The 26,081-nt window shown below is 39.7% G+C and overlaps 6 protein-coding genes across 7 annotated transcripts in view; 3 read left to right on the top strand and 3 right to left on the bottom strand.

Moving 5' to 3' along the window:
• cd164 (CD164 molecule, sialomucin) overlaps positions 1-2,356 on the bottom strand; it is a 10,643-nt gene extending 8,287 nt beyond the window's left edge. For both annotated transcript variants that reach the window (XM_083898783.1, XM_083898784.1), the window contains exons 1-2: positions 2,120-2,356; positions 1,007-1,087 (exon numbers count right to left, since the gene is read on the bottom strand). In XM_083898783.1, the coding sequence (XP_083754909.1) occupies positions 1,007-1,087; positions 2,120-2,192 (154 nt within the window). In that variant the 5' untranslated portion in view covers positions 2,193-2,356. The remainder of the gene's footprint in view (positions 1-1,006; positions 1,088-2,119) is intronic.
• Positions 2,357-3,900: 1,544 nt separating this feature from the next.
• On the bottom strand, positions 3,901-6,918 carry ppil6 (peptidylprolyl isomerase (cyclophilin)-like 6; the record flags this gene model as incomplete). Its single annotated transcript, XM_083898569.1, has 8 exons — positions 3,901-4,012; positions 4,093-4,228; positions 4,308-4,367; positions 4,731-4,878; positions 4,966-5,028; positions 5,621-5,809; positions 6,645-6,740; positions 6,841-6,918. 8 exons carry the CDS (start codon positions 6,916-6,918, stop codon positions 3,901-3,903), a joined length of 882 nt encoding a protein of 293 aa, XP_083754695.1.
• Positions 6,919-7,855: 937 nt separating this feature from the next.
• gen1 (GEN1 Holliday junction 5' flap endonuclease) lies at positions 7,856-14,107 on the top strand (the record flags this gene model as incomplete). The annotated part of the gene is made up of 13 exons (XM_083898568.1): positions 7,856-8,016; positions 8,390-8,588; positions 9,280-9,456; positions 9,621-9,731; positions 9,813-9,886; positions 9,969-10,054; positions 10,314-10,464; positions 10,585-10,621; positions 10,713-10,793; positions 10,894-11,024; positions 11,111-11,172; positions 11,696-11,845; positions 12,762-14,107. The coding sequence occupies 13 exons, from the start codon at positions 7,856-7,858 to the stop codon at positions 14,105-14,107; spliced, it is 2,766 nt and encodes a 921-aa protein (XP_083754694.1).
• Positions 14,108-15,560: 1,453 nt separating this feature from the next.
• Positions 15,561-15,995, top strand: msgn1 (mesogenin 1; the record flags this gene model as incomplete). The annotated part of the gene is made up of 1 exon (XM_083898801.1): positions 15,561-15,995. One exon carries the CDS (start codon positions 15,561-15,563, stop codon positions 15,993-15,995), a length of 435 nt encoding a protein of 144 aa, XP_083754927.1.
• A 2,364-nt stretch (positions 15,996-18,359) lies between these two features.
• Positions 18,360-18,995, top strand: LOC310935353 (uncharacterized protein; the record flags this gene model as incomplete). The annotated part of the gene is made up of 3 exons (XM_083899231.1): positions 18,360-18,475; positions 18,600-18,743; positions 18,866-18,995. Exons 1-3 carry the CDS (start codon positions 18,363-18,365, stop codon positions 18,993-18,995), a joined length of 387 nt encoding a protein of 128 aa, XP_083755357.1. The 5' UTR covers positions 18,360-18,362.
• Positions 18,996-22,667: 3,672 nt separating this feature from the next.
• mrps10 (mitochondrial ribosomal protein S10) lies at positions 22,668-25,070 on the bottom strand (the record flags this gene model as incomplete). The annotated part of the gene is made up of 7 exons (XM_083898799.1): positions 22,668-22,856; positions 22,961-23,050; positions 23,538-23,646; positions 23,741-23,880; positions 23,979-24,051; positions 24,764-24,807; positions 24,999-25,070. The coding sequence occupies 7 exons, from the start codon at positions 25,068-25,070 to the stop codon at positions 22,776-22,778; spliced, it is 609 nt and encodes a 202-aa protein (XP_083754925.1). The 3' UTR covers positions 22,668-22,775.
• Between the last annotated feature and the right edge of the window lie 1,011 nt (positions 25,071-26,081).

Here is a 26,081-nt window from a genome sequence, read left to right as displayed (position 1 = left end):
GAGACCAGTGTGTGTGTGTGTGTTTGTGAAAGGGCCTCAAAAACAAATGTAGACAGTGAGGACCAAGTTTTGTGTATTTAAGTGTGCTTTCAAGCCAATGATCACACAGGTCTATGATCACTCCATGTTATAATTACTGAGTAAACTTAAACCTCAGATGTGTGAACTTGTGTAACAGACTTGGATTTCAACACAAAAAGCAATCTATAGACCCTTGTAACATTATAACCTGACAAGGATATTAGCATGAAAACAACCTGCGCTTCTCCTGACCCACTTTAAAACAAACACATACACACACACACACACACACACACACACACAGGTTATGGGTTATCAGCAGTGAATGGAAAGATGTTGACTCAGGAATCAATCAGTCATGCCGTATTGTTACGGAAACTCCTTTCACTGAATGATGGATTTTTCTGATCACAACCAGCAGGTTTCAAACTAAGATGAAAAACACCACTGCAGCAGGGATTTTCCATACATTTCCTCCATAATGTCAGAGAGATTGCTCATATTCAAGGAACCCATGTCAAAACAAATATTTCCATTAAGATAATGAAATTACAGAGCGGCAATGCAGAGACGTAGGCAAAGGCGGGCAAAAGAAGAAACGGATCTGAAGTGTAGCTAAAAGACAGTTATCAACAAAAGTTGTGTTATTTGAACTCATTAGCAAAAATTAATCTAAGAAACAATACTGAGTGTATGCAGTCTCATTAATAATTTAACCCAGTTTAAGCCCCTCACCCTCGGGAGACTTCCAGTTCCAGTAATTTACTCCAAAACAGATCAACAGAACAGGGTGTTGCTACCACCACCAGTCTTTTTAGCAAATTTAGATGACATCATCTAAATGTCGGCGTCCGCAGCCTTACATTCTCCTCATGCCCACGAATTACGTCGCCAATCACCTCAGCTGTCGTGAACAATTTAGGACACACAAAGACCAACCAGTGTCCCCTCAGTCACTGCCATACATTTTAAGACAAATACTCACATGCTGCTGTTGTTGTGCAGTTGACCCAGAGACAGTCATTCTCAGCTGTGCATGAATCACATAACGATTTGGAGCATACGTCTGCAAAGAAGTCATATATATATATGTTAGATTTTCCTCTTTGTGTAGGAGGAGCACATCCTGGATTCACTAGAAAAAATGAATAACATGGTCATGTTCAACCTTTTAAAAAACAAACACTGACACTGACTCCTCGATGAGTGTTTTTCCTATCATTACAGTTGTATTAATGCCATTTAATGTCGTGCAATAAGTCCATAACAACATTTTGTGTGTGAAATATTTGTTGTTTTAATAAAATGACCATTTACTGATCTCTGTAACTTTGACTCGAGAGAAGAAAATCAGCGTTTAATCACCGGTCATTTATCATGATAACTACGATTTAAAAGTCTGTTTGTTCCTCTTTTTTTACGATATCGTCCAGCTTTTGATTCACATTCGATTGCATAAATGTCTATTACTTCCTACATGTGGTGGAAAGTGAAACTGAAGCTTTTACAACCGTTCCTGTGAAACTGTGAGGGTCTAACCGATAACCGTTAAAACTATTTTAGCACAGAACTCAGCAGGGAATCGCCCAGTGACTCATTTTAAACATGAGAATGAGAGGGTTTTAGACGTGTGTGTGTGTGTGTGTGTGTGTGTGTGTGTGTGTGTGTGTGTGTGTGTGTGTGTGTGTGTGTGAGAGAGAGAGAAGGCTGTTACATAACAAGCCGGTCCAGTCTTTTTCTTCTTGACCAACAGTCTTTTAATTCCACGTTTCCAAAAATAAAAACACATAAACACACATGCTAGCTCGTAGTGCAGTTTCACGGTTTACTTTGACAGCTAGCGGGTAAAGGGTTAGCAGATTCTTACTAGTTAACTAAGAGTTTGGACCACACGAACATATTATTTTCAAGAAAACCCTTGAAAAAAACGTGAGTGACAAGTGTTCAACAAACCAGTGGCGCGTCTAATGGGCCCCCCCGAAACTGAAAAAAACACACGGTTACATCAACTCAGTCGAGGGTGTCATAACCGAGCTAAGGAGGGACACGGCCGGCTGCAGCTAGCCACTAGCTCGGCGCAGAGAGGTCGCAAACTTACCTGGGTCTGCTGCGGCGGCTGCTGCGCCAAGAAGAGCCACAACTGCGGCGAAAAACACCACCTTCGCGGTCATGACTGCGGCCCGGTTATTGCTCCGTGTGTTCACGAGGTGGAGAGGAGGTGCTATTATTCTGCCGAGAGACAGGTCGAAACTGACTGAGACTTCAGTGATTTCGCACGGCTTCCTTCCTTCCTTCCTTCAACAACACCGTCCTGCGTCTCCAGTTCCTGGTGCTGCTGCTGCTCGTTAGCTCTCCCCCACTTCCTACTTGACAGGTCATGTGGCACTTTTTGGTGGGAGGGGTGAGAAACGTGGAGAGGACGTGAACTGCCCACGTCAAAAAGGCCACAAAGTCACTCTCACACACACACACACACACACACACACACACACACACACACACACACACACACACACACACACACACACACACACACACATAGGTATTCTTCTGAGGACACTGCATTGACTCACATTCATTTGCCTAAACAAATGCCTATCCTTAACCTAACCACAAATCACATCTTACTCCCAAACTAGTCCTGTTTCTGAGAACCAGGTTTTGGTCTCCGTGGTCCTGACAAAAGTCAGTGTTTATGCCAGAAAAAGTCAATGACTCAGCACATCACAATCACATTTATTGACAAGTAGGTATCAACATACAAGGGATTTGCATTAGTGCAAGCGTCTCAAACTCAAAATGACCTGAGGACAACTGTTTGTTCCTTTCAATCAAACAACCTGATTAAAATGACAGGTGACCTCAAATAACCCAGCATAAAACACTGACCCTGAGTCAGGAATAAAATACAACCCCCCAGTGGTTGGGGAGGAAATCTCAAAAATAAAAAAATGAGACATGGTGCAAATACAATCACTATTGTACAAAAAAATTGCTCACTGTTCATGACAATAGCAAACAATATTATAATCTAGCTGCAGGTGCATGGAAGAGGTCATGGGCCACTTCTCATTATAGCTTGACATTAAGGAGTGGGCCGCATAAAACCAGAGCGGGAGGCCACATGTGGCCCCGTGGTCCGTGAGTTTGAGACCCCTGGTGTACATCAATAAATAAGAAGAAACTTAATAGAACCATACAAAACAAGTGTCTGACTAGATTTTGGAGCATGCTGACCAACACTTTTATATACTTATGATAACAATAACATGAAATTAGACCTTACAGTATTTCAGATACAGGCCTCTACCAAACGGTTAAAACGTTCTGTTCATAATAAACCTGGTTTGCATAATTCATAAAGTGCAACATTCAGAACAAGTCACATTAATTTAGTGTTAGTGAGTTCAGCTTGATGCATTTTTCAATGAGATATAGTCGACCAAATGGTTGAGTAGTACCTTAAAGGGTTATAAACCTCAGCAATGACTCCATGATCGACTCTATTTTAAACCTACATGATGTTTACATTTGTTATTCGAGCTTTACATTGTTTATACACTGGATTAGCATCACAAATTCAACCATGCATTTAAAAAGGAAACAGAATATTGTATGATAATTGGGGGCATTAAAAAAAAGCATTAAAATAATGTATCACTTTATCAATACATTTTTATTAAACATACTCATTTTTGCAAAGCAAAACAAAAATATGACATTAGTTCCACATGAGTTATCAAACAGCTTACCGAACAGCTTAAATCTTAAATCCCCCATGTTGGCAAATCACCTATAGTATAGTATTTTCACTGTTATATGAAAGTTCTGTTGACTTTGTTGACAAACAAAAATGCACCAGTTATGACTGCTTTGTTTTTACAGCTGTAATACTCCACAGTCTGTAATCTTACATTCATACTTGGGTCTTTCATTGCAAGTGGGAATCTCCTCCAGTCTCTTTAGGACATCGACGCCCTCAACCACTTGTCTGGAAAGGGAAAAATAAGACATTAGAAATGAGCAGAATTAAAATATATACAGAATTTAAATAGTATGTGTTGCACAAACCCAAAGGCGACGTATGTCCTGTCCATCCAAACAGTTGGCTGCAGGGTGATGTAAAACTGCGATCCGTTGCTGTGCGGACCCTTGTTGGCCATTCCGAGCATGCCCCGCTTTGAGTGGGAAACAGCAAAACTTTCATCTGAGGGGAGAAAGGGTAGAAATAAAGGTAATATAAAGGTTTTTGTGGACATTTTAGAGTGTTATTTATGTGCTTTTACCTTCAAATGTCGGTCCATAGATTGATTCACCTCCATCACCTTTGCAGTCTGGGGAAGTATCTGAGAAATTGAGAAGTACAGCTGTCTTTTTACAACACCACAAAGTTCCTTAGTCTCAATCGAGTGGAGATTAAGGTGCTGCTATTATATTAAAAAGGGTTGGTTTGTGTTTATTGAGAATAAAGATAAGGGAAGTCAGAAAGGATGCATTAGATCACCATCTTTTGTCAGGTTTATGCCACAGCTGCCCTAAATTAACAGCATTGGTGATGATCAAAATAATTTTTTACGTTTCAGTAATGGTTAACACACCAGTATGTATATATATATGGGCTATATTTCCACTTTACCCGTATATTTGTACACTTATACAGCTAATAATGTTGTAGGTCTGACGTGGTCTGACGTGGACGTATACATTACCTCCACCTTGCACCCAGCCGTTAGGCACGACCCGATGAAACACAGAGCCCTTGTAGTAGAGTGGGAGGTTGCTCTGTGTCCGTCCTTTCTCCCCCGTGCACAGATCCTCAAAGTTTCTTGCGGTCTTTGGACAAATGTCTGAGAACAACTGAGGAGGAGGAGGAAATAAAATATAATAAACCGGTCTAAAAGCTGGGCTTTTAAAAAAATGACAGTGATGATAAAATGACATTACCTCAAACAACAACCTGCCTGCTGCTTCTCCTGCGATCTCAATGTCCATGTAGACAAACTGATGCTAAAATGAGAATGCATGAAAATGCATGATGTTTTATTTGTTTTTTAGTCAATAACAACTGACTAGATCGTTTATGTAACACTTTGCATTTCAGTAAGAACATGGCAATAGGGCAAATGGCAAATATTATAGTAATACCATTTTATTTCTAACGCAATTTCCAGCTTCAGTATAGTAATAAGGAGATAATATTCCAGTAATCATGTCATTTCCATAAGAAATGACATGTCCAATCCAAGTAAAGCCTGATAATTATAATCACTGTAGACTACCATCAGTGTGATACCGTCACTTCAAAAATTACCATATTATAAATGGTCCTGCAAACATTTTTCATTGTATTATCAAGCTATTTCTTGGTGATTATTATAAAAATAGGATGACGCTACTTTAATATGACCAATACATGTGTGAGCAAGTAAAAAGTATTATTTGCTATTACCTTATTGTTACTGTGTTATAATGTAATTGATTAGCCATAATCGCCATAATAATATCCACATATGACTTATAGTCAACCATGTGTAAAAGAGAATGAAAATGTAACCTTTTTGTCATTTAAGTGTGTTATGTGACTGTGGCGTTGACTTGCCCTTGTTTTCTGGAGGTGCTTCTTGTAGTCGTCCTCAGCCAGGGCCAGGTAGAAATTCTGCGTCTGGTTGATGGCGAAATCCCAGTTCCTCTTTGCCCAGCTGGCGAACTGCTTGTCATCGCCGATGAGAAGGCCGTTCAGGAAGCACATCAGGCGGCTGGAGTACTGCCACACTTCACCCTGCAGCTTCTTGAATCACAAAGTTGGAACAAAACATTGTTGTTGTGCGATTTCAGCCCTTTTAGAATAACCATAATGTCACACTATACACAGTGGCGTCTCGTCGTGTGGGTGGGTTCAGCTCGATGGTGAGGGCGTTTCAATTCAATGAAGCCATTTGATGTGGAGCGGCTCAGTGTGACAAAGTGCATTTGCTCATTTTGAGGTTATTCTGTTTTCTCTTTTAACACATGAATTAATGGTTGTTTTAATGTCAATGTCAGTGTCAACTTTATTTATATGGCACATTTAAAGCAACCTTAGTTGGCACAGCAAATACAAGGCAAAGACAGGTACAAACAAATGTACTAGAGATATATTATAATAAAATAAGTTGTCAAGCTCATCCTGAGTTGAATGCCAAGGAGAAGAGGTGCGTTTTCAGGAGGGACTTTAATGTTTCTAGGGTCTTGGCTGCTCTGGTTTTACACCTGGTTCTAGGAACATCCAAGAGCAACTGGTGTGAGGATCTCGTAACTCAGTAGTCACATAAATATCCCATTTAAAACCTTGAAAACAAGCAATACAGTATTAAAGATTGATACACAACCTGTTATGTGTTCATGAAGTTGTTTTTTTTTTTACTCAACAGTGTTTTTTTGTTTTTTTTACTGAGATTTAATGTATCCTAATATTAGAAAATTACAATACTGACTCCAAATAAAATGTGTATTAGATGTGAGTGTCTGTTGCATTTTTATAATTTGAATAATATACCTTTATATAAGCTTATTAATATTGACCCTTGCATTACTATCCATTTAGAGCCTTTTTTTATGACATTGAATATACCTAAACATCTCACCCTTTTCTTGTTGTGCAGATATGTGTCCCACTCCAGTTCGAGGAGAGGTTGAAACTTTGGGTTCAGAAAGGCACCAGGATAATTCTTCTTTAGACCCTGTTTTTGTGCAATGAAAAAATGCATTTAGTAATAAATAATAATAAAATGTAAAAAAAAAAAAAACCTCATTGAGACACTGGAGACAACAATCGTTTACCTGAGCGATGGTTTTAGCAACATGGAAGTTGATGTCTTTGAGTAAACCGACAATTTCTATATCAAGTTTTGGTCGCATGACTGAGAGAGAAAAATACCCCCGAAAGTGAAATACTTCTTCTTCTTCTTTTTTGGGGTTTTCGGCAGTAGCTGTGTCCTGATTCTTTCCTCTTTGGGACGTCTTCAGCTTGTAAATAAAAGCCCTGTATCCATGGCAACAAAAATTTGATTGCGCATTAATATGACGTCGACGTCGACGAAAGTTAAAAGTAGTTCTTGGCTGCAGTGGCCGGTGTAATGTGGAGGCGGAGGGACACATCATCAGTGTGTGCGTGTCGGTGAGACAGAGAGAAAGTGTCAAATGCCCAGTATGTTAATTAATATTTAGTAAATATTGATATAGTTAGACGTTGGTCAAGCACATTGTTGATGTCCATTATATACTTGAATAAAGCGTACACACAAAAACAACAAACAACTCATATATTTTTGTTGCCACCCAGATACTTCCGGCATACGTCACTCCCCAATGTTGTTTGAATTTGGATAAATAGACGCTATAATGACCATAACTGTTATATTGCTGTTTTCATTTATTTTATAGCCACAAATAATGTTGTCAACAAACAACTCTTATTTTGGTTGCTACTCGGGTACTTCCGGTTTACAGCACTCGGATAGGAACGTTTCTGAGCATTTGACTATTCGAATGCACCCATACTTTTTCCAAATTTGTTCATGATAAAAACGTTATTTGGACATATAGACGCTATGTCGACGGTATAAATGTTTGTTTGTGTTCTTATTTACATTATAGCCACAAATAACGTTGGCTGGACAATTAGCAGTACAGCGTAGTACAGAGACTGTTTGACGAAGTGGGACGCGGCCCAATGGCGCCAATGTTTGAATGCTTCAGGTCGTCGTCCTCCTTGTTCTGTGTTGTTTGAAGTAGTCGCGTTAGCTCTTAATTTTTGTCTCGTTGTTAAATCTGTATACGCCCGCGTGGTGAAGTTATGGGTGTTCACGATTTGTGGTCGATCGTGGAGTCTGTTCGCGAGTCGGTGCCACTGTACAGTTTGAGCGGAAAGACGCTGGCTGTTGATCTGAGTCTGTGGGTGTGCGAGGCTCAGCACGTTCAAGCCATGATGGGAAAAGTAACCAAGCCTCATCTGAGGTAATGTTTTTACTTTGATTCAGTGTTCGTTAAAACTGTGTCCTTATTTACCGCGAGCGGTCAACTGCGGCCATAGGACATAGGAAACACAATCAAGCTAGCCGAAGCTAAGCCGAAGAACTGCCAATTTATTCAAGGTGTTACGGTATTGGTGCGCGTGGCTGACGTAAATTAACACACCTTTTAGTTTATTTAGTGCTTAGTGTTCAGTACAGGTGTATACCTTTTTAATAATACTTTACCTACTGTAAAAAATGAAAATAGCAGTGGTCCAATGCTAGCACCTGTACCGTAACACCTCGAATATATGAGCACAATGTTACTTTTCGTTACTGCAGTGCAGGATATCTGTCACGCTCTTCTCTTTGTGCAGGAATTTATTCTTCAGGGTTTCCTCCCTCACATTAATGGGGGTGAAGCTCGTATTCGTCATGGAAGGTGAAGCCCCTAAACTTAAAGCGGAAACCATGAGCAAGAGGACAGAAACAAGATTTGGTGGATTCAAAAAGTCCTCTGCTCCTAAGACTTCAACAAACACCAGTAGAGGGCGCTTTAACGCTGTACTCAGAGAGGTTGGTGGGTCCCTGTAACTCCTGTAACTGTAAATCAGTACATTCAAATGTGTTTATTTATACGTTTTCATTGCAATTGTGACTCATATTGTGAAGCTTCTCAATATTAACTACTTGGTAGCTCATTCGTACTTTGTATCTCTCACGAAATGAAATACAGCACTCAAGACAATGTTTATTTATTTATAATGTTTTTTTTTAGTATAGGCAAATGATAGAACACCTATTTGTAAACGTCCAATGTAAATATGCTAAATTAGCCAATATTGCTATATTCTATTATAGACTAACTATGTATTTTGTCCAGAGGCACGTTAATGGTACAGAATAAATTTCATAATCACAAACGCAAGTGAAGTGTGTGTTGTGTCTTATTTTAAAAGAGTTAGAATCATTTGCACATTTCCCTAATGCAGTGATTCTTAAACTTGAGACCTGAGAAAATATCAAGCTCTTGAAGTCCAGTGAACAAATGTTAAGGAGGTGTGATGTGAACACGGATATAGTTGTAACACATATCGTATATCAAGAGCTATATGTAAACAATAACTGTGAAACCAGTCTATAGAGGGAAAGTAGAGATATTAGACCGTTGTTCCAGATGACTTGCACTGGTGCAACATAGGAGGTTCAGCTTTTTCATAACATTGTGCATAGTGTCATTGAGCTAAGCACGTTCTTGTCTCTATAGTGTGCCGACATGTTGGACTACCTGGGCGTGCCATGGGTGACGGCAGCCGGTGAGGCTGAGGCCATGTGTGCTTACCTGGATTCACAGGGCCTGGTGGATGGCTGCATCACCAATGATGGCGACGCATTTCTATATGGAGCCCGAACTGTGTACAGAAACTTCAACATGAACAGTAAAGTATGTTTGTGAAAGTTTTGTCTCAAACCACAGACTGTGTATAAACTAATTTAAATGTTAAATTAACTAACACCTATTTGTTTCTTAGGGTTTATTATTATTATATTACTAATGCCTTGACTGTTAAAAATCAACAATGCTCAGTGTTGTTCCTCACTCTCCAGGACCCTCAGGTGGACTGTTATCGGACATCTTGTGTGCAAGCAGAGTTACAACTGTCCAGAGAGAACCTGGTTGGTCTGGCTATCCTCCTTGGCTGTGATTATATTCCTAAGGTAGGTTACTACGGAGGATCCTCAAACATCAATGCTGTGTATTATCATTGTCGTAACTGTGTGTTTTCATGCTTCCTAAAGGGCATACCAGGTGTTGGTAAAGAGCAAGCTCTCAAACTTATCCACACCCTGAAAGGACAGACTCTTTTGCAGCGGTAGGAAACAAAAAACAAAAAAAATGAGCTATATGATCAAGAGATTATGTTTCATTGATGAACTTTTCTCTGGTGGCTTTAGGTTCACCCAGTGGAAGGAGACTAACACAGGCGTGTCTGAGGCAGTTGTAAAAAAAGTGACTCACTGCCACGTTTGTCGACATCCCGGTGAGTGGTGCCCCTCTTTGAACTCTGACCCCTGTGTATGAACCTGATGAGCATTGTGGGGGTGCTACACTTCTCACACGATGGCTGATAAAAGAAACAATTTCACCTATCGTGGCAAAACATACACTTGTATGAGAGATCCTTGAACTGTGGTAATGTGTTAAAACCTTCACTAATGTGTTCCTCTCCTCTCTGTCTGTCTCGTGCTTATCCTCCTGTTAAATACTTGTGTTGTGATTTATCTTTTGATTATTTTAAGGCTCAGCTAAGGCACATGAGCGCGGCGGCTGCATCCTCTGCGACAGTAAACGTTTCTGTCAGCCTCAAGATTTCGATTACCAGTGTCCTTGTGACTGGCATCGGTACGAACATACCCGCCAGGCTTTGTCTTTGGAGACAAATATCAAGAAGTATGTCCATTTCTATAAATAATTATGAATATTTACATTTTCAAGTTATGTAAGTGTAATCATGATAACGCGATAGAACAGAGAATTTTCACAATTTCACTATTTAAATCTCTTTTTAAGGAAAACACTCGCAAGTCAACAGTTCCCATTCACAGAGGTACAGATCTTTGCGTCTGCTGCACTATATTTATAATAGTTTCATGCACAGTGTATGTTGTATTTCATATTTTAATTCATTCATTTTGCAGATCATTAGTGAGTTTCTGATTTCGAAAGATAAACCTGTGTCACATTTCAAGAGGAGGCAGCCAAATATGCTGCTTATTCAGGTACTTATTATTATTTAAAGTACTTATTCAGATAGTTGTTCAGTTATCTCCTTGGGTAGCTGCATGTAAGACGACATGTTTGTTTGTTTTTTCCCCCCAGAAATTTGCCTATGATAAGATGGAGTGGCCGAAGCACTACACCAGTGAAAAGGTTTTAGTCCTGATGACCTACACAGAGCTGATGAACAGGAAATATGGAAGAGAAATGTCCTCTCAGATTCAGCCAATTAGGTAGCTTTACAAATGTCAAACAAAACAAAACAAAAATGTCTTTAAATTGACATGCTGTCACATTATTATTTGTTTTCTTACAAAAGAATATTTAAACCAAGAGTGAGGAATGCTGTCGCTTGCTTTGAAGTCATCTGGAGCACACCAGGTCAGTGAACGTCACATTTTTATTACACTCTGGACAGATAATCTCGTCAATTTTAATATCTTTACCTGTAGTTTTTCTAAGGAAGTTTAGTAGCACAACTGCTGCATTAAGTAGAGGCTAGGTACCGGCTGCTCGTCACCGGGTTGTCTGTTAGTGACTGGCTGTGAGGTGGAGTTCGGAGGTGGCAGATCAGTCACAACAGCCACTAGGTGCTAAAGTGGCTTCCTCCAGAGGCTGGGAAATCTGTCGTGTCAAAGTCTACTTCACTAACAAGCCTGTCTGACATGACGGGCTCGAGAAAGTCTCAATCAGATCATAAGACATACGGTTCCTCACCTCTTGTATATAACATAGTTGCTCAAATTAACATGTATATCAAAACTTTTATCCAAAGTCACTGATTACAAATACATTTATTTGTGATTGTCATTCATTTTCTTACTGGATCAGAAAGACAAAAAAAAGGAGCTGCCTTTTACTACAATATATTTTGACCTTTTCTTTTTTTCTTCTTCTTCTGCAGAACATTATGTGTTTCCTGAGGATCAAGCAGCAGAGGCTCAGCATGAGGTGCGGACAGTAGAGGAAGAGTCTCTTTTCCGTGTGGCCTTCCCAGAGCTGGTGGAGAGCTACCTGAGAGACAAAGCTCTGGCTGAAGAAAACAAGACCAAAAGTAAGACGCTAATTTACAACAATCATTTTTAAATTGGTAGGATAAAGCAGTAGAAAATGGACGGATGGATATCAGTAGGGCTGAAACAATTACGCGATGAGTTATTAATCAACTATTTTACTGTTCCATTCATCGGTTTGAGTATTTTTAGACTCAAACCTTGTATTAAAGCAAGATTTCCTAATTTTCTGCTTTAAATGTGAACATTTTCTGGTTTCTTTGTGCCTTATAACAAAGAAACCATTAAAACGTAATCACTTTGGTTCGTGGACAAAACAAGACGTCTGAGAACATCACCATTTCCAGTTTTGAGAAACACATTACTCCAATTATTGAGAAAATAATCGCCAGATTAATCGATTATGAACATAATAGTTGCAGCCCTATGTGTCAGTGTTATGGGCCTTCAGACCTTTTCTTATCTACTATTATGGCCTTAAAAGTTGACCATATCTGACAGGAAATGTAAGTAACGTCTCGTGTTGTATCACAAACCTAACAGACTAGAGGACTTCCACACCGGGCTGTTCTGATCAAAGGCACCTGGAGCGTTTAGTTGTTTTTCAAAGCTGTCTATTACAGCTGCTCCGACACCTGAAAATGTAGAGTTTGGCAGCTCAGCAAGTTCACACCAAAGGCTTTGATGGGGCCCGTGAGGTGTCTTTATACAGGCCTTGCTGTCACTTTATGCAGGTTGTACTCTGTTCCACACCGCTGTAGGGCTTCACTGTAGACAACTCAGAATAGCTTTAAAGATTTTAAAGATACAATATGTAACATTTCTGCATTGAAGTATCTCAAAAAGATGAGATTATTTACTTTAAATCCACAGAAATACATAATAAAGTTTTTAGTTATTGCTTTTATATTACAAACTGTGTCTTTTAAAATGTCTCTGCCTCCATTTTCTTTACAGAAAAGAAACCAAAGAGTAAAAAGGAGAAGCCATCTGAGGTACCCGATGACCTTACAAACCTCTTGGCTCAGATGAGCCTTCAGAGTTCTTCAGCAAATGCAACAACTCAGCCACAAATGCTGCTCCCAGCCATTCCAAACACGGTGAAAACAGCAGAAGAAGTGGTGCTTTTGGACACTCCGGTGAACCACAGACACTTTAGGACATCCAGAGAAGAGCAGAACAGTCTGGGTGAGTGCCCCAACACTCCTCTTTCTCGTGCCGACTCGGAGGCTGTTGCGTCGCCTTCCGTGTCTGCTGTTCTTGATGCTCTACACCTGAGTGACATTGACTGGGAATCCTTGTCCTTCACGTCCTCTCCACCTCCTCAAGTGGCTAAAAACCACACCACTGACCCGAAGCCGAATGCGTCCACAGACGGAGATTTTAAGGGAACGGAGAACAAAAACGCCAAGCAGGAAACCAAACGAGCAGACTCCAGATCTGCCACAGACCTGTGTTACACAGAGTGTCCACTCAGGGACAGGGTGATCATTAGGAATGCAGCCAAATCTTTAATCAAGGAGGAGGTACACAATGCTGTAGACCTGAAACTGAAATATGAGTTAGCTTCTCTTGACGACATTTCTCTTTACAACTCTAACTCACATCACACATCACATGCACTAAGTTCCAGTGACATTAAAGTGGCAGGAAAGAAATGTGATGTTGACAAAAAAGAACCTCTGAGTAATAAAAGCCAGTGTGTACAGAATAAGGCTCTCAGTCTTGCAGCACCAGACCAACGCAAGGTCGAGGACAAAAGTAATCGCACTCAAAAGCCTCCTCCGAAATATAAATTTGTCAGAACAGCCATGTCATCAGCATTGTCATCATCATCATCTGTCCCAACTCAGAAGTGCCATTCTGACCCTCATCAAAGTGACCAAGACAGAAAAGTGCCACAGACCACCAAGAAGAGCGTGTGTCAGAGGGTGGGTTCGTCCAGTGAGGACAGCGACACGGAGAACCTGCAGTGTGGACCTCGGAGGAAGGCTACAACTAGCAAGATGACTACAGGCATCCGCTTGAAACCACTTTCCAGGTCTAAAACAACCAAACAAACTGACTTTCATCAGATATTAGGTCCAATATCTCAGAGACACGGTAAAAATGTTGAGATAAACGCACCTGTACCGACTGAAAGCAAATGCCAGATTGTTGCGCCGGTTCTTGCGGATGAAAACGTGATCTCTCCAGCACCAGCTTCACCCGTTGCTGTGTTTGATAGTGATGATGATTCAGTCATTTGTAGTGAGAGTCCACTGCCGCTGGCAGAGAGACTGAGACTGAAGTTCCTGAAGTGAAAAGGAAAAGTTTGAAGTGGTATGTGAATGTCTTAATTGTTTTTTTGTTTTTGTTTTTATCTCAGGGACAATAGGAGATCTATAACCACGTAGTCATTACATACACTTAAACTGGGTAGTGTATTCAATTTCAGCCAATGGATAATTTTAAATGTTACACACTGGACCTTTAAGCTATTTAATTAATAATCTACTAATGATTAGAGTCCTTTTTCATATGAAGAATCTGATACATGTGATTTTATAGTGGTGTATCATTAGATGGACTAACGTGGACTGGATCCATGGTCAATGCAGAAACCATGACACTGTTCAAATGAAGACATTTCTTTGCATTTACCACTGCAAATTCCTCTCCCCCTGATTCTAACAGGTGAACGGTCTACATATTGGCACATTTCTACGTAGTATTACATGTCATTTAATGGCGCCACATGTGCTTATTTTTCTCCCGCTGCTCTTTGACAGGCAGATGACACTGAGCCATTGGTTTTACAACCCCTCTAGTGTGGCTCCCCTTGATCATGAGTGAGGTCTTACTCACCTTTTCAGACATGAAAAGGTCTGGCAGGAGCTTGGTGACAGCTGCCCAAATAACAACTCTGTCTCATTGCTGGCTTTTAGGTCTAAATTTTCCTGAAAACAATTCTTGGAAATGTAAGTTAGTCCATATAATTCAATGTAATTTGTAAGTTTACACTTGATATCTGTATCGTCTTTTAAATTGTTTTGTATTTTTTATTGATTTTTATTCTGTACAGCACTTTGGTCAACCTTGTTTGTCTTTTTGAATGTGTTCAATAAATACAGTTGAGTTGAGAGACATAATACTCAGCGTCACTCCAGATTTAAATAAGTGCAGATTCAATTTCTATTAGATTCAAATTCAGATGAATTCATGGCAAAAAAAAAAATACATATATACAGACAATATAGTGACTGTTGCTCAGATGCACTGTGTTTCTTTATGGATCCATCAGTTCTAGACTGTTTTTAAATGGGTTAGAAATGAGTTGTGGCTGCAGATTTGCAGACTGAGGACACACGCAGGCCTGACTTATCAGAGAAGTGTGAAGATCTCAGGTGAAACTCCCTTCATTAGACGGATCACATCAAACTGATAATTGTCGTCGAGCAGACTTTAAAGAGCAACTTCCCACATCAGGAATCTAATTATTTTTCTTTCTATCACATTATCCGTCTATTTGGCCTTATTCACACCCCAGTGACAACGAACCACGTCCTTCGTGAAGGTTGTCACTTGAGGTTCTCTTTGAACTCGCCTCTGCTGTTTTTTTCCGCCTGAGCTGTGAACCCATAAACCTCCGGAGATGCTGCTCGCATATAAAAAAAACGCTTTCGCCAAAATGCTGCCTCAGAATCAGCTTGTCATCCACCTTGGATCTTATCCTCGCTGGCAAAACACGCGTGGAAGTGTCGTGGTGTTTCTAACATGGACCTGGACATCGTCACAGCTAAACTACTGACCGAGTGGTCGAGCCACGACAGCGCGTTTGGAGAAGATGTGGACGCGCTCCAGTCCTCCTCACCGGACTCCACCTCCGTGGACTCCATGTGTTCCTCGCCGGAGATGTGCTACTCCAGCGGGCATCAAGAGATCAACGATTTCTCTTTTAGTCTCACAGGACGCAGGGGAGCTCCGGCTGCGCAAAGGCAGAACAAGCCCAAGATGTCCACCAAAAGACGCATGAAGGCCAGCGAGAGGGAGAAGATGCGCATGAGGAGTCTAGCTGAGGCTCTGCACCAGCTCCGGGACTACCTGCCGCCGGACTACAGCAAAAGAGGCCAGCCCCTCACCAAGATACAGACCCTCAAATACACCATCGAATACATCAACAAGCTTTCCGACATCCTGGGCCACGCGTAACGGACCTCTTTTACGCACGAGGTTTTTGTCCTCATCTCTGGACATTTGATGGACTCTCCAATGAAAAGTGCCACATTCTAACTTAATCAGTAAATGTCATGTAATATTTTTTTTTCTCTTTGCCCTTCATGTGATGTACATATTTTTAACGGGCACTTAGTTGTTTTTGTATATGAGAGTGCCTTTGTTGGTTGATGTAAGTGTTTGGAAACGAATTTGCTGTTTACTAAGATGTATATGTTGTTGGGTATGAAATACAACCGCACTGATGAAACTAAATATATCAAATAATGTCTGTCGTGTGTTTTTAAACTATTGTTTTTTTGTGTGTGTTTGGGAGTGATAATAAACCAATTCCATGACTATTATTTTAATATATATTAGAAATTAAGTAGCTTTCTGATATTTTGAAGTTTTGTTTTTGTGTAAAGCTATTAAATAATTGATGCTTTTGTGAAAGACCAGCAAACTATTCAATTGTTTGCCCATTTATTTCAGGTATAAGACATATCAGACTCATTTAACCCATTATTATTTACAAAATTCACATTTTTCCACTTGAAAACCATCAATAAATGTATTTGTGGTAATTTGACAGTTAGGGAGGCCCGTCAGTCCGTTCATCCAATCAGAATGCCGGAATACCTCACACAGGCTTGAATGATAGCAATACGCAGCCAATCAGATACCAGTATTTTCCCAGGTGGGCGGATACTTTCACATATTGCATTTCCCCCTCATAAATCTCAATCACAGGGATGCGTTTGGACCAAATCTACTTTTCCTCATAACAGCCGCCATTTCAAAGCGTGGAAGGGCGACAGAAGCTGTAGGGACTTTTCTACATTTATTTTCTACATTTATAATACATATATTTTGTTAGGAATTAGACAAAGTATTCAAATCTACCTCGTCTGCACCACCAAGTGAAGTAAGTGATTAATCCTCCAGCGTTTTTAAACCCCAGGAACGCCCCCTTTATTTAAAAAAACGGCCGTTTAACTGCATATTTGCTGTTATGTTTGATTTTGTCTGTTTATTTTTTATTATTTAGGAACTGTTAATGCGTTAAAAGCTGTTTTGGACACAAAATAGTATAAACGAGGTCTGCTTTGCGATGCTAATTCCAGGAATTAGACAGGGCCTCGTCCCCATCGCCTTGCAGTGTAAGTTAGCCAACTGTGCTCAGGATTAGCTCCCTAATGTTAAACGGTGTGAAGTGGAATTATCAGAGATTTGAAGTGAATGTGACAACGGGGACACGTAGCTCTCACACACAGCTTCCTCCAACCGCTTCTACGGATGAGGATAAACCGTTTCCATGACGCTTCGCGCACTTATTTACTGTACAAACTTAGCCACGTATACATGTGATTAAATACATCCAAAGCGATGGCATTTCAACACAAAACAAATGTACAATAACTGGCTTTAGGTGTGTAGAGCTTCCTGTTAATGATATAAATGAGAATATTGTACAAATACTAGATGCTATATTGTCTGCTTTCCATCAAACTACTTGGAAAATACACCAAAACACATTAAAATGTATATTTAAAGGTGTAGTGTCCATATAAGTGTGTTTTAGAATGAATATCACAGATACAACATGCATAGTGTTTACCCTATTAGTGAACAAAACTGCTTAAAAGCAAATCATAACTCTAACTCACATTTGTGTGTGTGTGTGTGTGTGTGTGTGTGTGTGTGTGTGTGTGTGTGTGTGTGTGTGTGTGTAAGTGATCTAATAATGTTCCTTTTAACAAACACTAACACTAAATTGCTTGCCACAGTAATTGTTGACCTGAATCATTTCAGATGGATGGAGACACAGGAGAGACGATAACAGAAACTTCAAAACCTTCCAAGAAAGAATTGGAGAAACCTGTAAATGACAACAAATTCAGGTCTGTGCTGCAGCCTGACACTATCTTTACAGGCATTTTTAAGGGTAACTAAACCCCCTCTTCTGCAGCTAAAGAGAGAGAGGTGATGGAGCAGCAGCTCCTGCTTTTAACATAGGGGGAGGCCGCTTTATCGCATGTATAATTTCAATTTACTTTACACTAATCTGAAAACATTTGTGCCTAGATTAGCAAATAACATATGCCTGTTTTCACTGGTTTTCACCTGGGAAAAGTGGTTTTGGGGTTTCATTACACTTCAACATGCATGTAGAGAGCAGATAATCTTCCGTATCCTTTAAGAGTGCTAAAAGTGATGAACAAATGAAATCTGGATGTGTCCTTTTGCCCCATCACTGTTTTCATATGGTTAACGGGAGTTGTTGCATAGTGATGATATTTGCTTCACATTTATCCTCTTTGCAGGGGCAGAGGGTTCAAAGGTCGTGGTCGAGGGGGATGGATGAGTCGTGGTGGCATGCGTGGTGGGCGAGGCATGATGAAGGGATTTGGTCCACCAGGACCAGGGAGGGGTGGAAGGAAGGACGGAGCCATGAATGGATTTGCACCCAGGAGGTAAAAAAAAAAACAAACAAACAAAAAACAGCCAATTCAAATGCTTCTTGTTCACTGTATTCAAGTACCATTTAAAACCATTATCTCTTACTTGCTAGGGTAATTATGTGCATTTCACTTGCAGAGGAATGGGACGGATGCATCCCTACCCAGACTTTAGAGGTCATCGAGGTCGGGGAGGACATATGGGTATGGGCCCTCCTCTTCCCCCACCCCATCCCCCACTGCCCCCCATGCACCTCAGAGGCCCATTCCCACCCATGAGCAGGTAACTGCCTTACATGAACACACAGTAACGTATGTAGAGCATAACCCATTTGTCTATGTTTAAGGTTTTTTGGTAGTGCACAAAGTAATGTGGATAAAAATTGTCTTTCGTTATGTGCGTAGACATCGACCCCTTCCACCACCTCCTCCGTGTCATCCTGCTTTCAGAGGTCCACCACATCACCCCCGAGGACGTGGCATGCCACCTCCTGGACCGCCGCGCCACTTCCACCCCCATGGGCCGAGAGGGTAAGAGCTCTTTGGATATTAAAATCACGCTTAAGGCTTTGCGAGCCACAATTCTCTACACGTTGCTTGCACACCTGTCAACATTTCTAATTGGATTTAAAATGCACCTAGGAATATATTGGATACAGTATAGTGCGAGCAAGGGTCTTTCCTGTTCCTTTTCTCTTAAGCCTCATTATAACTTAAAGTCTATACTTATACTTTAATTATCACATCGCTCCCCAGTTAGTCTGCCAAATAATTACCAAATTGTCTTATGACAACAGTTGTTGAGTTATAGATGATAATTTAGTTGACTAAATAGTGCATGTCACTGTGTGAAACAAGAAAAGACATTTCACTGTATTTTGCCTTTCAAAGAGGGGATGACATCCCTGACTGGGATCGTTCACATGGCTGCTCTTATCAGAGTATACCCCTATTGGCCTAAAGCCAAGAATCCAATGTGTGATTTTATCCTTTTACACAGCTACCACAATGGACCAGTCGCTCTTCCGCCTCACCCCCCACCTGGCAGAGGCCAGAGGTGGCCAGGGCCCCCTGGTGGCCGACGCTTTTAACACAGCCTGCCCTATAATAAAAAAAAAAAACAATAACCAAGTATTTGTTAACGGGGCCTAAAGTGGTGCAGTGAATGAAACGCCCCCTGATTTATGTGTTATACAAAGTCTGAGTGTCTTTATGACATACTCTGTAGCCAATTGTGGTTATTGATATTAATGCAGAGTAGATACACAGACAGATAAAATGCCTCAGAATGTAATGTAAAGGCATTTTTACCTTATGTTACCTATAACTGTTCATACTGTAGGAACTTTATGACATGGTTAGAGAAAGCTGTAAGAAAATTTGTTCTCAAAGGGAGGGAAATTATTGTTTATTGTGGATTTCTCTGTGAGCCTTAAGAAAATGGCCACATTTTTAATATTGAATAAAAATGGGTGACAATGTTTATTTAAAGGTGATGGGTGGGGGGGATTAATGAGAGAATGCACAACAGCCCTCAAGCTCGTTTAGTACAACTCGGACCTCCCTAACCTTTTCCTGATGTTACATGGAAATACTGTAGTTCTGCTTTACAACCTCACCAAGCATTGCAGCGAATATTGTTCCACACTTCAATATTTTCAAGTGATTACAGAATATTCCACTTGTGACACATTCATGAGTATTTAATTTTATATTGTTAATGTGCAGCTCCTTTTTAAGTTGTGAGTAATGCTGTTTGAAACATTCTTGTTTGTCTCCTGCAGTCTAAAGTGTAATGACAAAAAGGAGCAGGCGTTATAAATGAATATTATACTGAAATATATATATCTAGTAGCTTTTATAAATGAAAGTAAAGTATTTGCTTCTAGTTAAGAATAACAAACTAGTCCTTACTCTGTTGAGTGTTTTGAAATGTCAATACTTTACTCACTGTAATTAACATAACTTTTGTGAAACTGTGAATGTGTTTTGGGAACTATCAATTCATGACATAGTCATGAAGGAAAAAAAATAAAACACAAAAAAATAAACTCAGCTTCTCTTTTTTGTTTGTTCACAAACAAGTCTGAGAGTTGTCATTATCTGTAATATCTGAAAGATAATGTTGTTTTTAATGGCACAGTAACAGTGTTTTTGTAATTTAAAGTCAACATTTGATCCATAAGGACACTATATGAGATAAGCATAAAGATCAATGCAAAGATACATGTAACTACAGTATATTGAGCTGTTTGGATGAGTGTGGAGGCCCAAGAGCCCTTAATGAACTCCACTGGATCTGACTGAATACTTTCTGTAGGCCTGCTGAGGGCTGAAAGAGAATAGATTTAATTTAATTTATTCTGCGAAGTGTGTTACCATTCATGTATGCTTGGGAGGCACTGAACTGCCTGACTGAACATGGTTTCACAGTCCAAATTCAGTGGTAGCATGTCTAAAAGGAGGCCATCATCTGCAGAGGATAAGCACTCTCATATGACCAAGGACCGACATGTTGTCTTAGTCTTTATATGACATTACCGGTCATTTTAAATAGATTTCAAAGGGGACACTAAGATTGCATATGTTTAAGCGTACAGTTTACATGTGGCCAGATTAATTAAGTGCAATGAAATGAAGTAAATACACAAACTAGGATGTGATATAATTTCAGGAGGAATGAGCATTTTATTTAATGAGTCATGCTAGTGCTGGGTGGTATACTGGTTAATTTATTTTATGATATTAATTTTTTGGTATACCGTAAGACCGTTATATGAAAAACTGAACTTGGTGCAGCAAAACACTGTTCAAAGGGGGACCCCATTCACTGTTGCACCACATGCTAAGGGCTTAACTGAAAAAGTAACAAGGAGCAAAGCAAAGAACAATTTATCAAGAGCAGAAAGTACATGTTAAAGCACCAAGAACACACCAATACACTCACACTCATGCATAAAAAATACCACTGTATAAAGTGAAGCCATTGAAATTATGAAAAGTACAATGATATACCGCCCGGCACTTGCCACGCATATGCTGCACACGCCAAAAGGGCCTTTCCATAAATGAGCCACAGACAGATGTTGCACTCTCGCTCCTCTGTCTGCCCTTTTCCATCTTTACAGCACTTTGAGCACATTTCGCTGCCTCTTCAGACTCTGCAGTCCCTTCTCCTGTTCTCCCTTTGGCTGATTGTAACACACTGACTGTTGTTGTCTCCTGAAGGGGGCACACAGTACAGTTAACCTCCCAGGCCCCAGGACGCCACAGGCCCACGTCTCCTCTCCTTGAACGGTGGTGTGACACCTGAGGTCCGGCACTTCTTTTGGAAAGGTGAGCTTCCTCTTGTGGCTTGATCCCTAAACCCATCTTTCTCTGATGCTTGGGGAGTTTCTCTTTTAGGGTGGAAGGTGATTGAACTACCAAGTTATACCCAAGTAGGTAAGACATTTCTTAACTTTGATTTGGAAAGAGTTGGGGTTTATTTTACGTAAAAATGCTGTGAAACCGGTGTGACGGACTATACACCTTTATGGTTATTTACTGAAGAGACTTTGTGGGGATATATGCATGAAAAGTCAGTTTCTAAAGAGCTGTATTTTTAATTTGGAACAGTCAATGCAATTGCACACAACGCAAACCTAGCGTCTTTTTAACATAAAAAATCATGTCCCAGTAGGACATGCACAGGTAGAAAATAATGATGGCTGCATTACATTTATAAACAATTCCCCACAATCTAAAGTAAAGAAGAATACTATAATTATTTTTGAATAATTTTGTTATGTCAGACAGGATGAGCCACTAGTCAGAAAGAACATGCTGTGTTGTTGTGACTGTTTAATGAAGATAATAATGAATCCAGTTGATATTGTTTTGTCTCAATTCTTGAATGATAATTAAATAAACGCAAAAACAAGTATTGTGTGCAGTGTGTTGTGTCCTACATTAAACATTAATACAGAATAAGAACCACTGTCCAATGTCATAGTAAGACATATTGTCCTAGTGTGTGTGTTTGACTAGTTTATGGATCAAAATTAAAGTTAAACTTGTTATGAAGTTGAATGCATTTATTAGGAAAAAAACAACATACAGCGGATTTCACATTGACTCGTTTGACCACAGAACAAGACAAAAACACAACTTTGAGTCAGTAAATGACACTACTTGTGTCAACTATGATGAGCAATTTGGGAGGTTGTGACATGAGTATAATTATATTGCTTTTTTTTGTTCATGTCCTCCCAAAATTCAGTATTCACTGATGTCTGAGAAAAGACATCCTGTTAGCATCTACAACGCACTGCATTCACTGGCTGGCCTTGTCGTCAATGGGGTGATCCTTCCACATGGGTTCAAGGATGTGATCTGGACACTTCTCCATGGCAGTCTGACAAAATGAACACAACAAGAATTAATTAATATATTTGTGGTCCACAGGCTGAGTAAAATCTCTCTCTTGTTAGAATTTGGCAAAAGAGCAGTGCTTTGCACCTTTGTCACTTCCATGGCTACACCTTCAGGGAGGTTCCTCTGGACGTATTCCAGGTACGCCTGTGTTGTGCAACCTGTTAAATGAGACAACTGCAACACAGGAGGGAATACATTATAAATTATGTAATACTATACTGTGGTAAAGATTACATAATAGCTTTTTGGTTTAAGTGGCCAGAATAAGGTTAATTTTAAAGGCTAGCATTCGCCTATGTGCAGTTATTTGACAATTAAAGTGTACTTATGAGGATAGGAGTTCATAAAACACAAAAACAACAGCACAAACAAACATTTAAAATGCACAGAGCAGCCCTGAGAAGTATAAGTAAACTATAAACACCAAGTTTCATGCACAGCATGTACAGCACGGGTCTCCAACATATTTTCTTCTGAAACTATGATAAAATGTAAATTGGCTCGAGAGCTACTTTTTAACATTTATTCTCACAGTTTATTTCAATCCAAACAAACTGCATGAGCTTGTTTTGCCTGAACATTTACAATTATTAATGCAGTCAGCAAAGCGGGCTGCTTGGACAGTGACTAGGAGCTGATGTCAACGACTGAAACCACTCACCTCAATGCAGCGATAGTGTGTCCTCATCTCATACTGGACCCTGTGTTTTTTGAAGATGTGTATCGACTTCAGCAGCGTGAATCGCTCTATTTCCCTGGTAGGTTCATAACTGTTGCAGAGAAATAAGAGGATTAATCAGGTTACACGGTTAGTATTCAGTTACCACAGCTTATGTGCTTAAGATTAACCCTGTCCAGACTTACACTTTGCTGATGGTGAGGCCCAGCTCGTTAGCTGCCATGGTAGCAAAAAACTCATAGCTGTCCAAGACGGCTTTGTCGTGACATTTGACCAGAATGGACACTTTCTGAAACAGCGTGTCCGGCTCTTCTGTGACAGTGATCTGTAAGGAAAACACACATGATGAGCGCATGAGTGGAATTATCCTCATTATATTTCAACGTGAGAATTGTTTAAAACGGCCCGAGTGAGTTTACTTACCGACGAAGGTGTTGATTTGAACACTGTTGCTGTGTGGAAGTAGGAAGTGCTGGCTTTCAGGGGCAGATGGCACCTGAAGACACAGAGCAGGGAGAGAAATGTTCAGACATACCTGTAACACATACTCATAGATGTTTTTGTGTACAAGCATCATACTCAATCTCATTATTGATATATGCACAAGTATATAAATATTAAATAAATATTCAGAAAAAATGTTGACAAACATGACTGTGCTTGTGTTTACTGCTGTCATTAATGCACTACATGTACAGTGCTTAACAAATGTATTAGACCTACTGTCATAAAAACAAGAAAATAAATACTTTAGAAATCTTGCAAAAACCTGTTTATACCCAAATGTCAGCCGGGTCACTCATTCAACCACTACGACACATTTTTCTGTTCAGGAATGCAAGTAAATAACTCAAATTTGACATCTTAATCAATAAACAATAGTGTGCTTTCTAATTTTCCCTGTTTACTTGTAAAACAGTATTTTTGTTGGATAAGAATAATAACTATATTTTACCATTAAAAATACAATTTCAGTTAAAGAGCTTCCACATACTGGTGTATTAACCAAACAGAAACATCCCTCAGCGCTTGCTGTGAAAATGTCAGGCGGGCTCTTTTCATCTCAGGGAAATCCTATCTGATTTACTCTCCACCTGCTCTAAAATGATTTTGAATCATTACCAATGCTGTTAATTTAGGGCATCTGTTGTCCAATACATTTGTTAAGCATTATATTTCATATAAATATAATACATGCAGTTACCTACCTGGTTTCATTATATTTCGTATGGCTTAAACAGCGTCTCGTTCCCTGAAAATACATGAAGTTATATTAGTGGTCATTTAGAGATGACATTTGTTGTGTGACCTACCGTGCCGCAGTGACCAGATGATGACATTTACTCACAGTCTACGTTCAATTTTTCCAACATAAACAATAGCGAGGTTCGTAGTTATTACGCGCGAACTGTGCAAAACATAGAAAAGTGTAGGTAACTTTACCAGATGTGAAATTCCAGTGAGTATTCGTGATAGAGAGAATAATTCTCGCCTGAGAGCACTGGGGGCCGCCATGTTTTTGGAGGCGGAAGGACACGAGGAGAGAGAGATGTGAGGAGATTGTGTAGTGGACACAATACTGCACTCGTGGGGACGGGAGGGTGTACTACACCTGTCCATCTCTGTGATAGAAAGTGATGCTGTGCTCTAAAGGATGTCCCTGTAATACCCAGTCTTGTATATAAAGTACTTAAAAGGGATACTTGAGTAGAAGTACGAGTATCTTAACAAAAAAAATTACTGGTATTAGTTGAAGTCACTTTTTCATTTTATTACTTAAGTAAAATATATGACATTTTCTGTACTTAAGTAATTTTCGGATATTAATAATATGTACTTAAGTTTTAGAATTAAAAGTATTATAGTGTAAAGTGAGGAGTATGGATTGAGCCATGTTAGCGCAGTGGTAGGGCGAGTTCTCTTTCAACTGTGGGTTCAATTCCTGGCTCTGCTAGTCTATATGTGTCCTTGAGCAAGACACTTAACCCCATGTTGAAGTGGATGGATGGTAAAACCCTAACTCATTTAAAATCAACAATCAACAATTTAAAACATTAATCACACAGAAATTAACATAATTTAAAATTATTATTTTAAAATTATTAAAATCATTAGTCATAAGTTCTGATGTGTGACTTTTGTACTTAAGTACAGTAAGTATTTGTACTTCGTTACAACACTGGTAATACCTGTGATTATTATAATTTAAATCTTAATCATCAATGGTAAACACCGACATAATATTCCGTCATGCTATAGCAATGACATTTGCACATTATTTAAAAAAAAATGTTTTAAACAAAAAACATAATTATATACATAAAAACACATTTATGAAGCAAAATGAATCCATGTCAACATGTAAATGCCCGCGGGCATCGAGTTTACCCCTGGCTTAAAGTTGAAACACTGCACTGACTGATGTGATGATTTAATTGGGTGTAATCACGTGCCTGTCACGTGACTCGGCTGTCGGGCCCTGCCAGTGCAGTAACAGTCTGCGGGCAGATGAAGCAGCAGCGGCAA

Source organism: Microchirus variegatus (assembly GCF_963457635.1).
Source record: "Microchirus variegatus genome assembly, chromosome: 12".
Taxonomy (NCBI): Eukaryota; Metazoa; Chordata; class Actinopteri; order Pleuronectiformes; family Soleidae; genus Microchirus; species Microchirus variegatus.
Note: the sequence above shows the minus strand (reverse complement) of the source record. Positions and strands in the feature narration are given on the sequence as shown.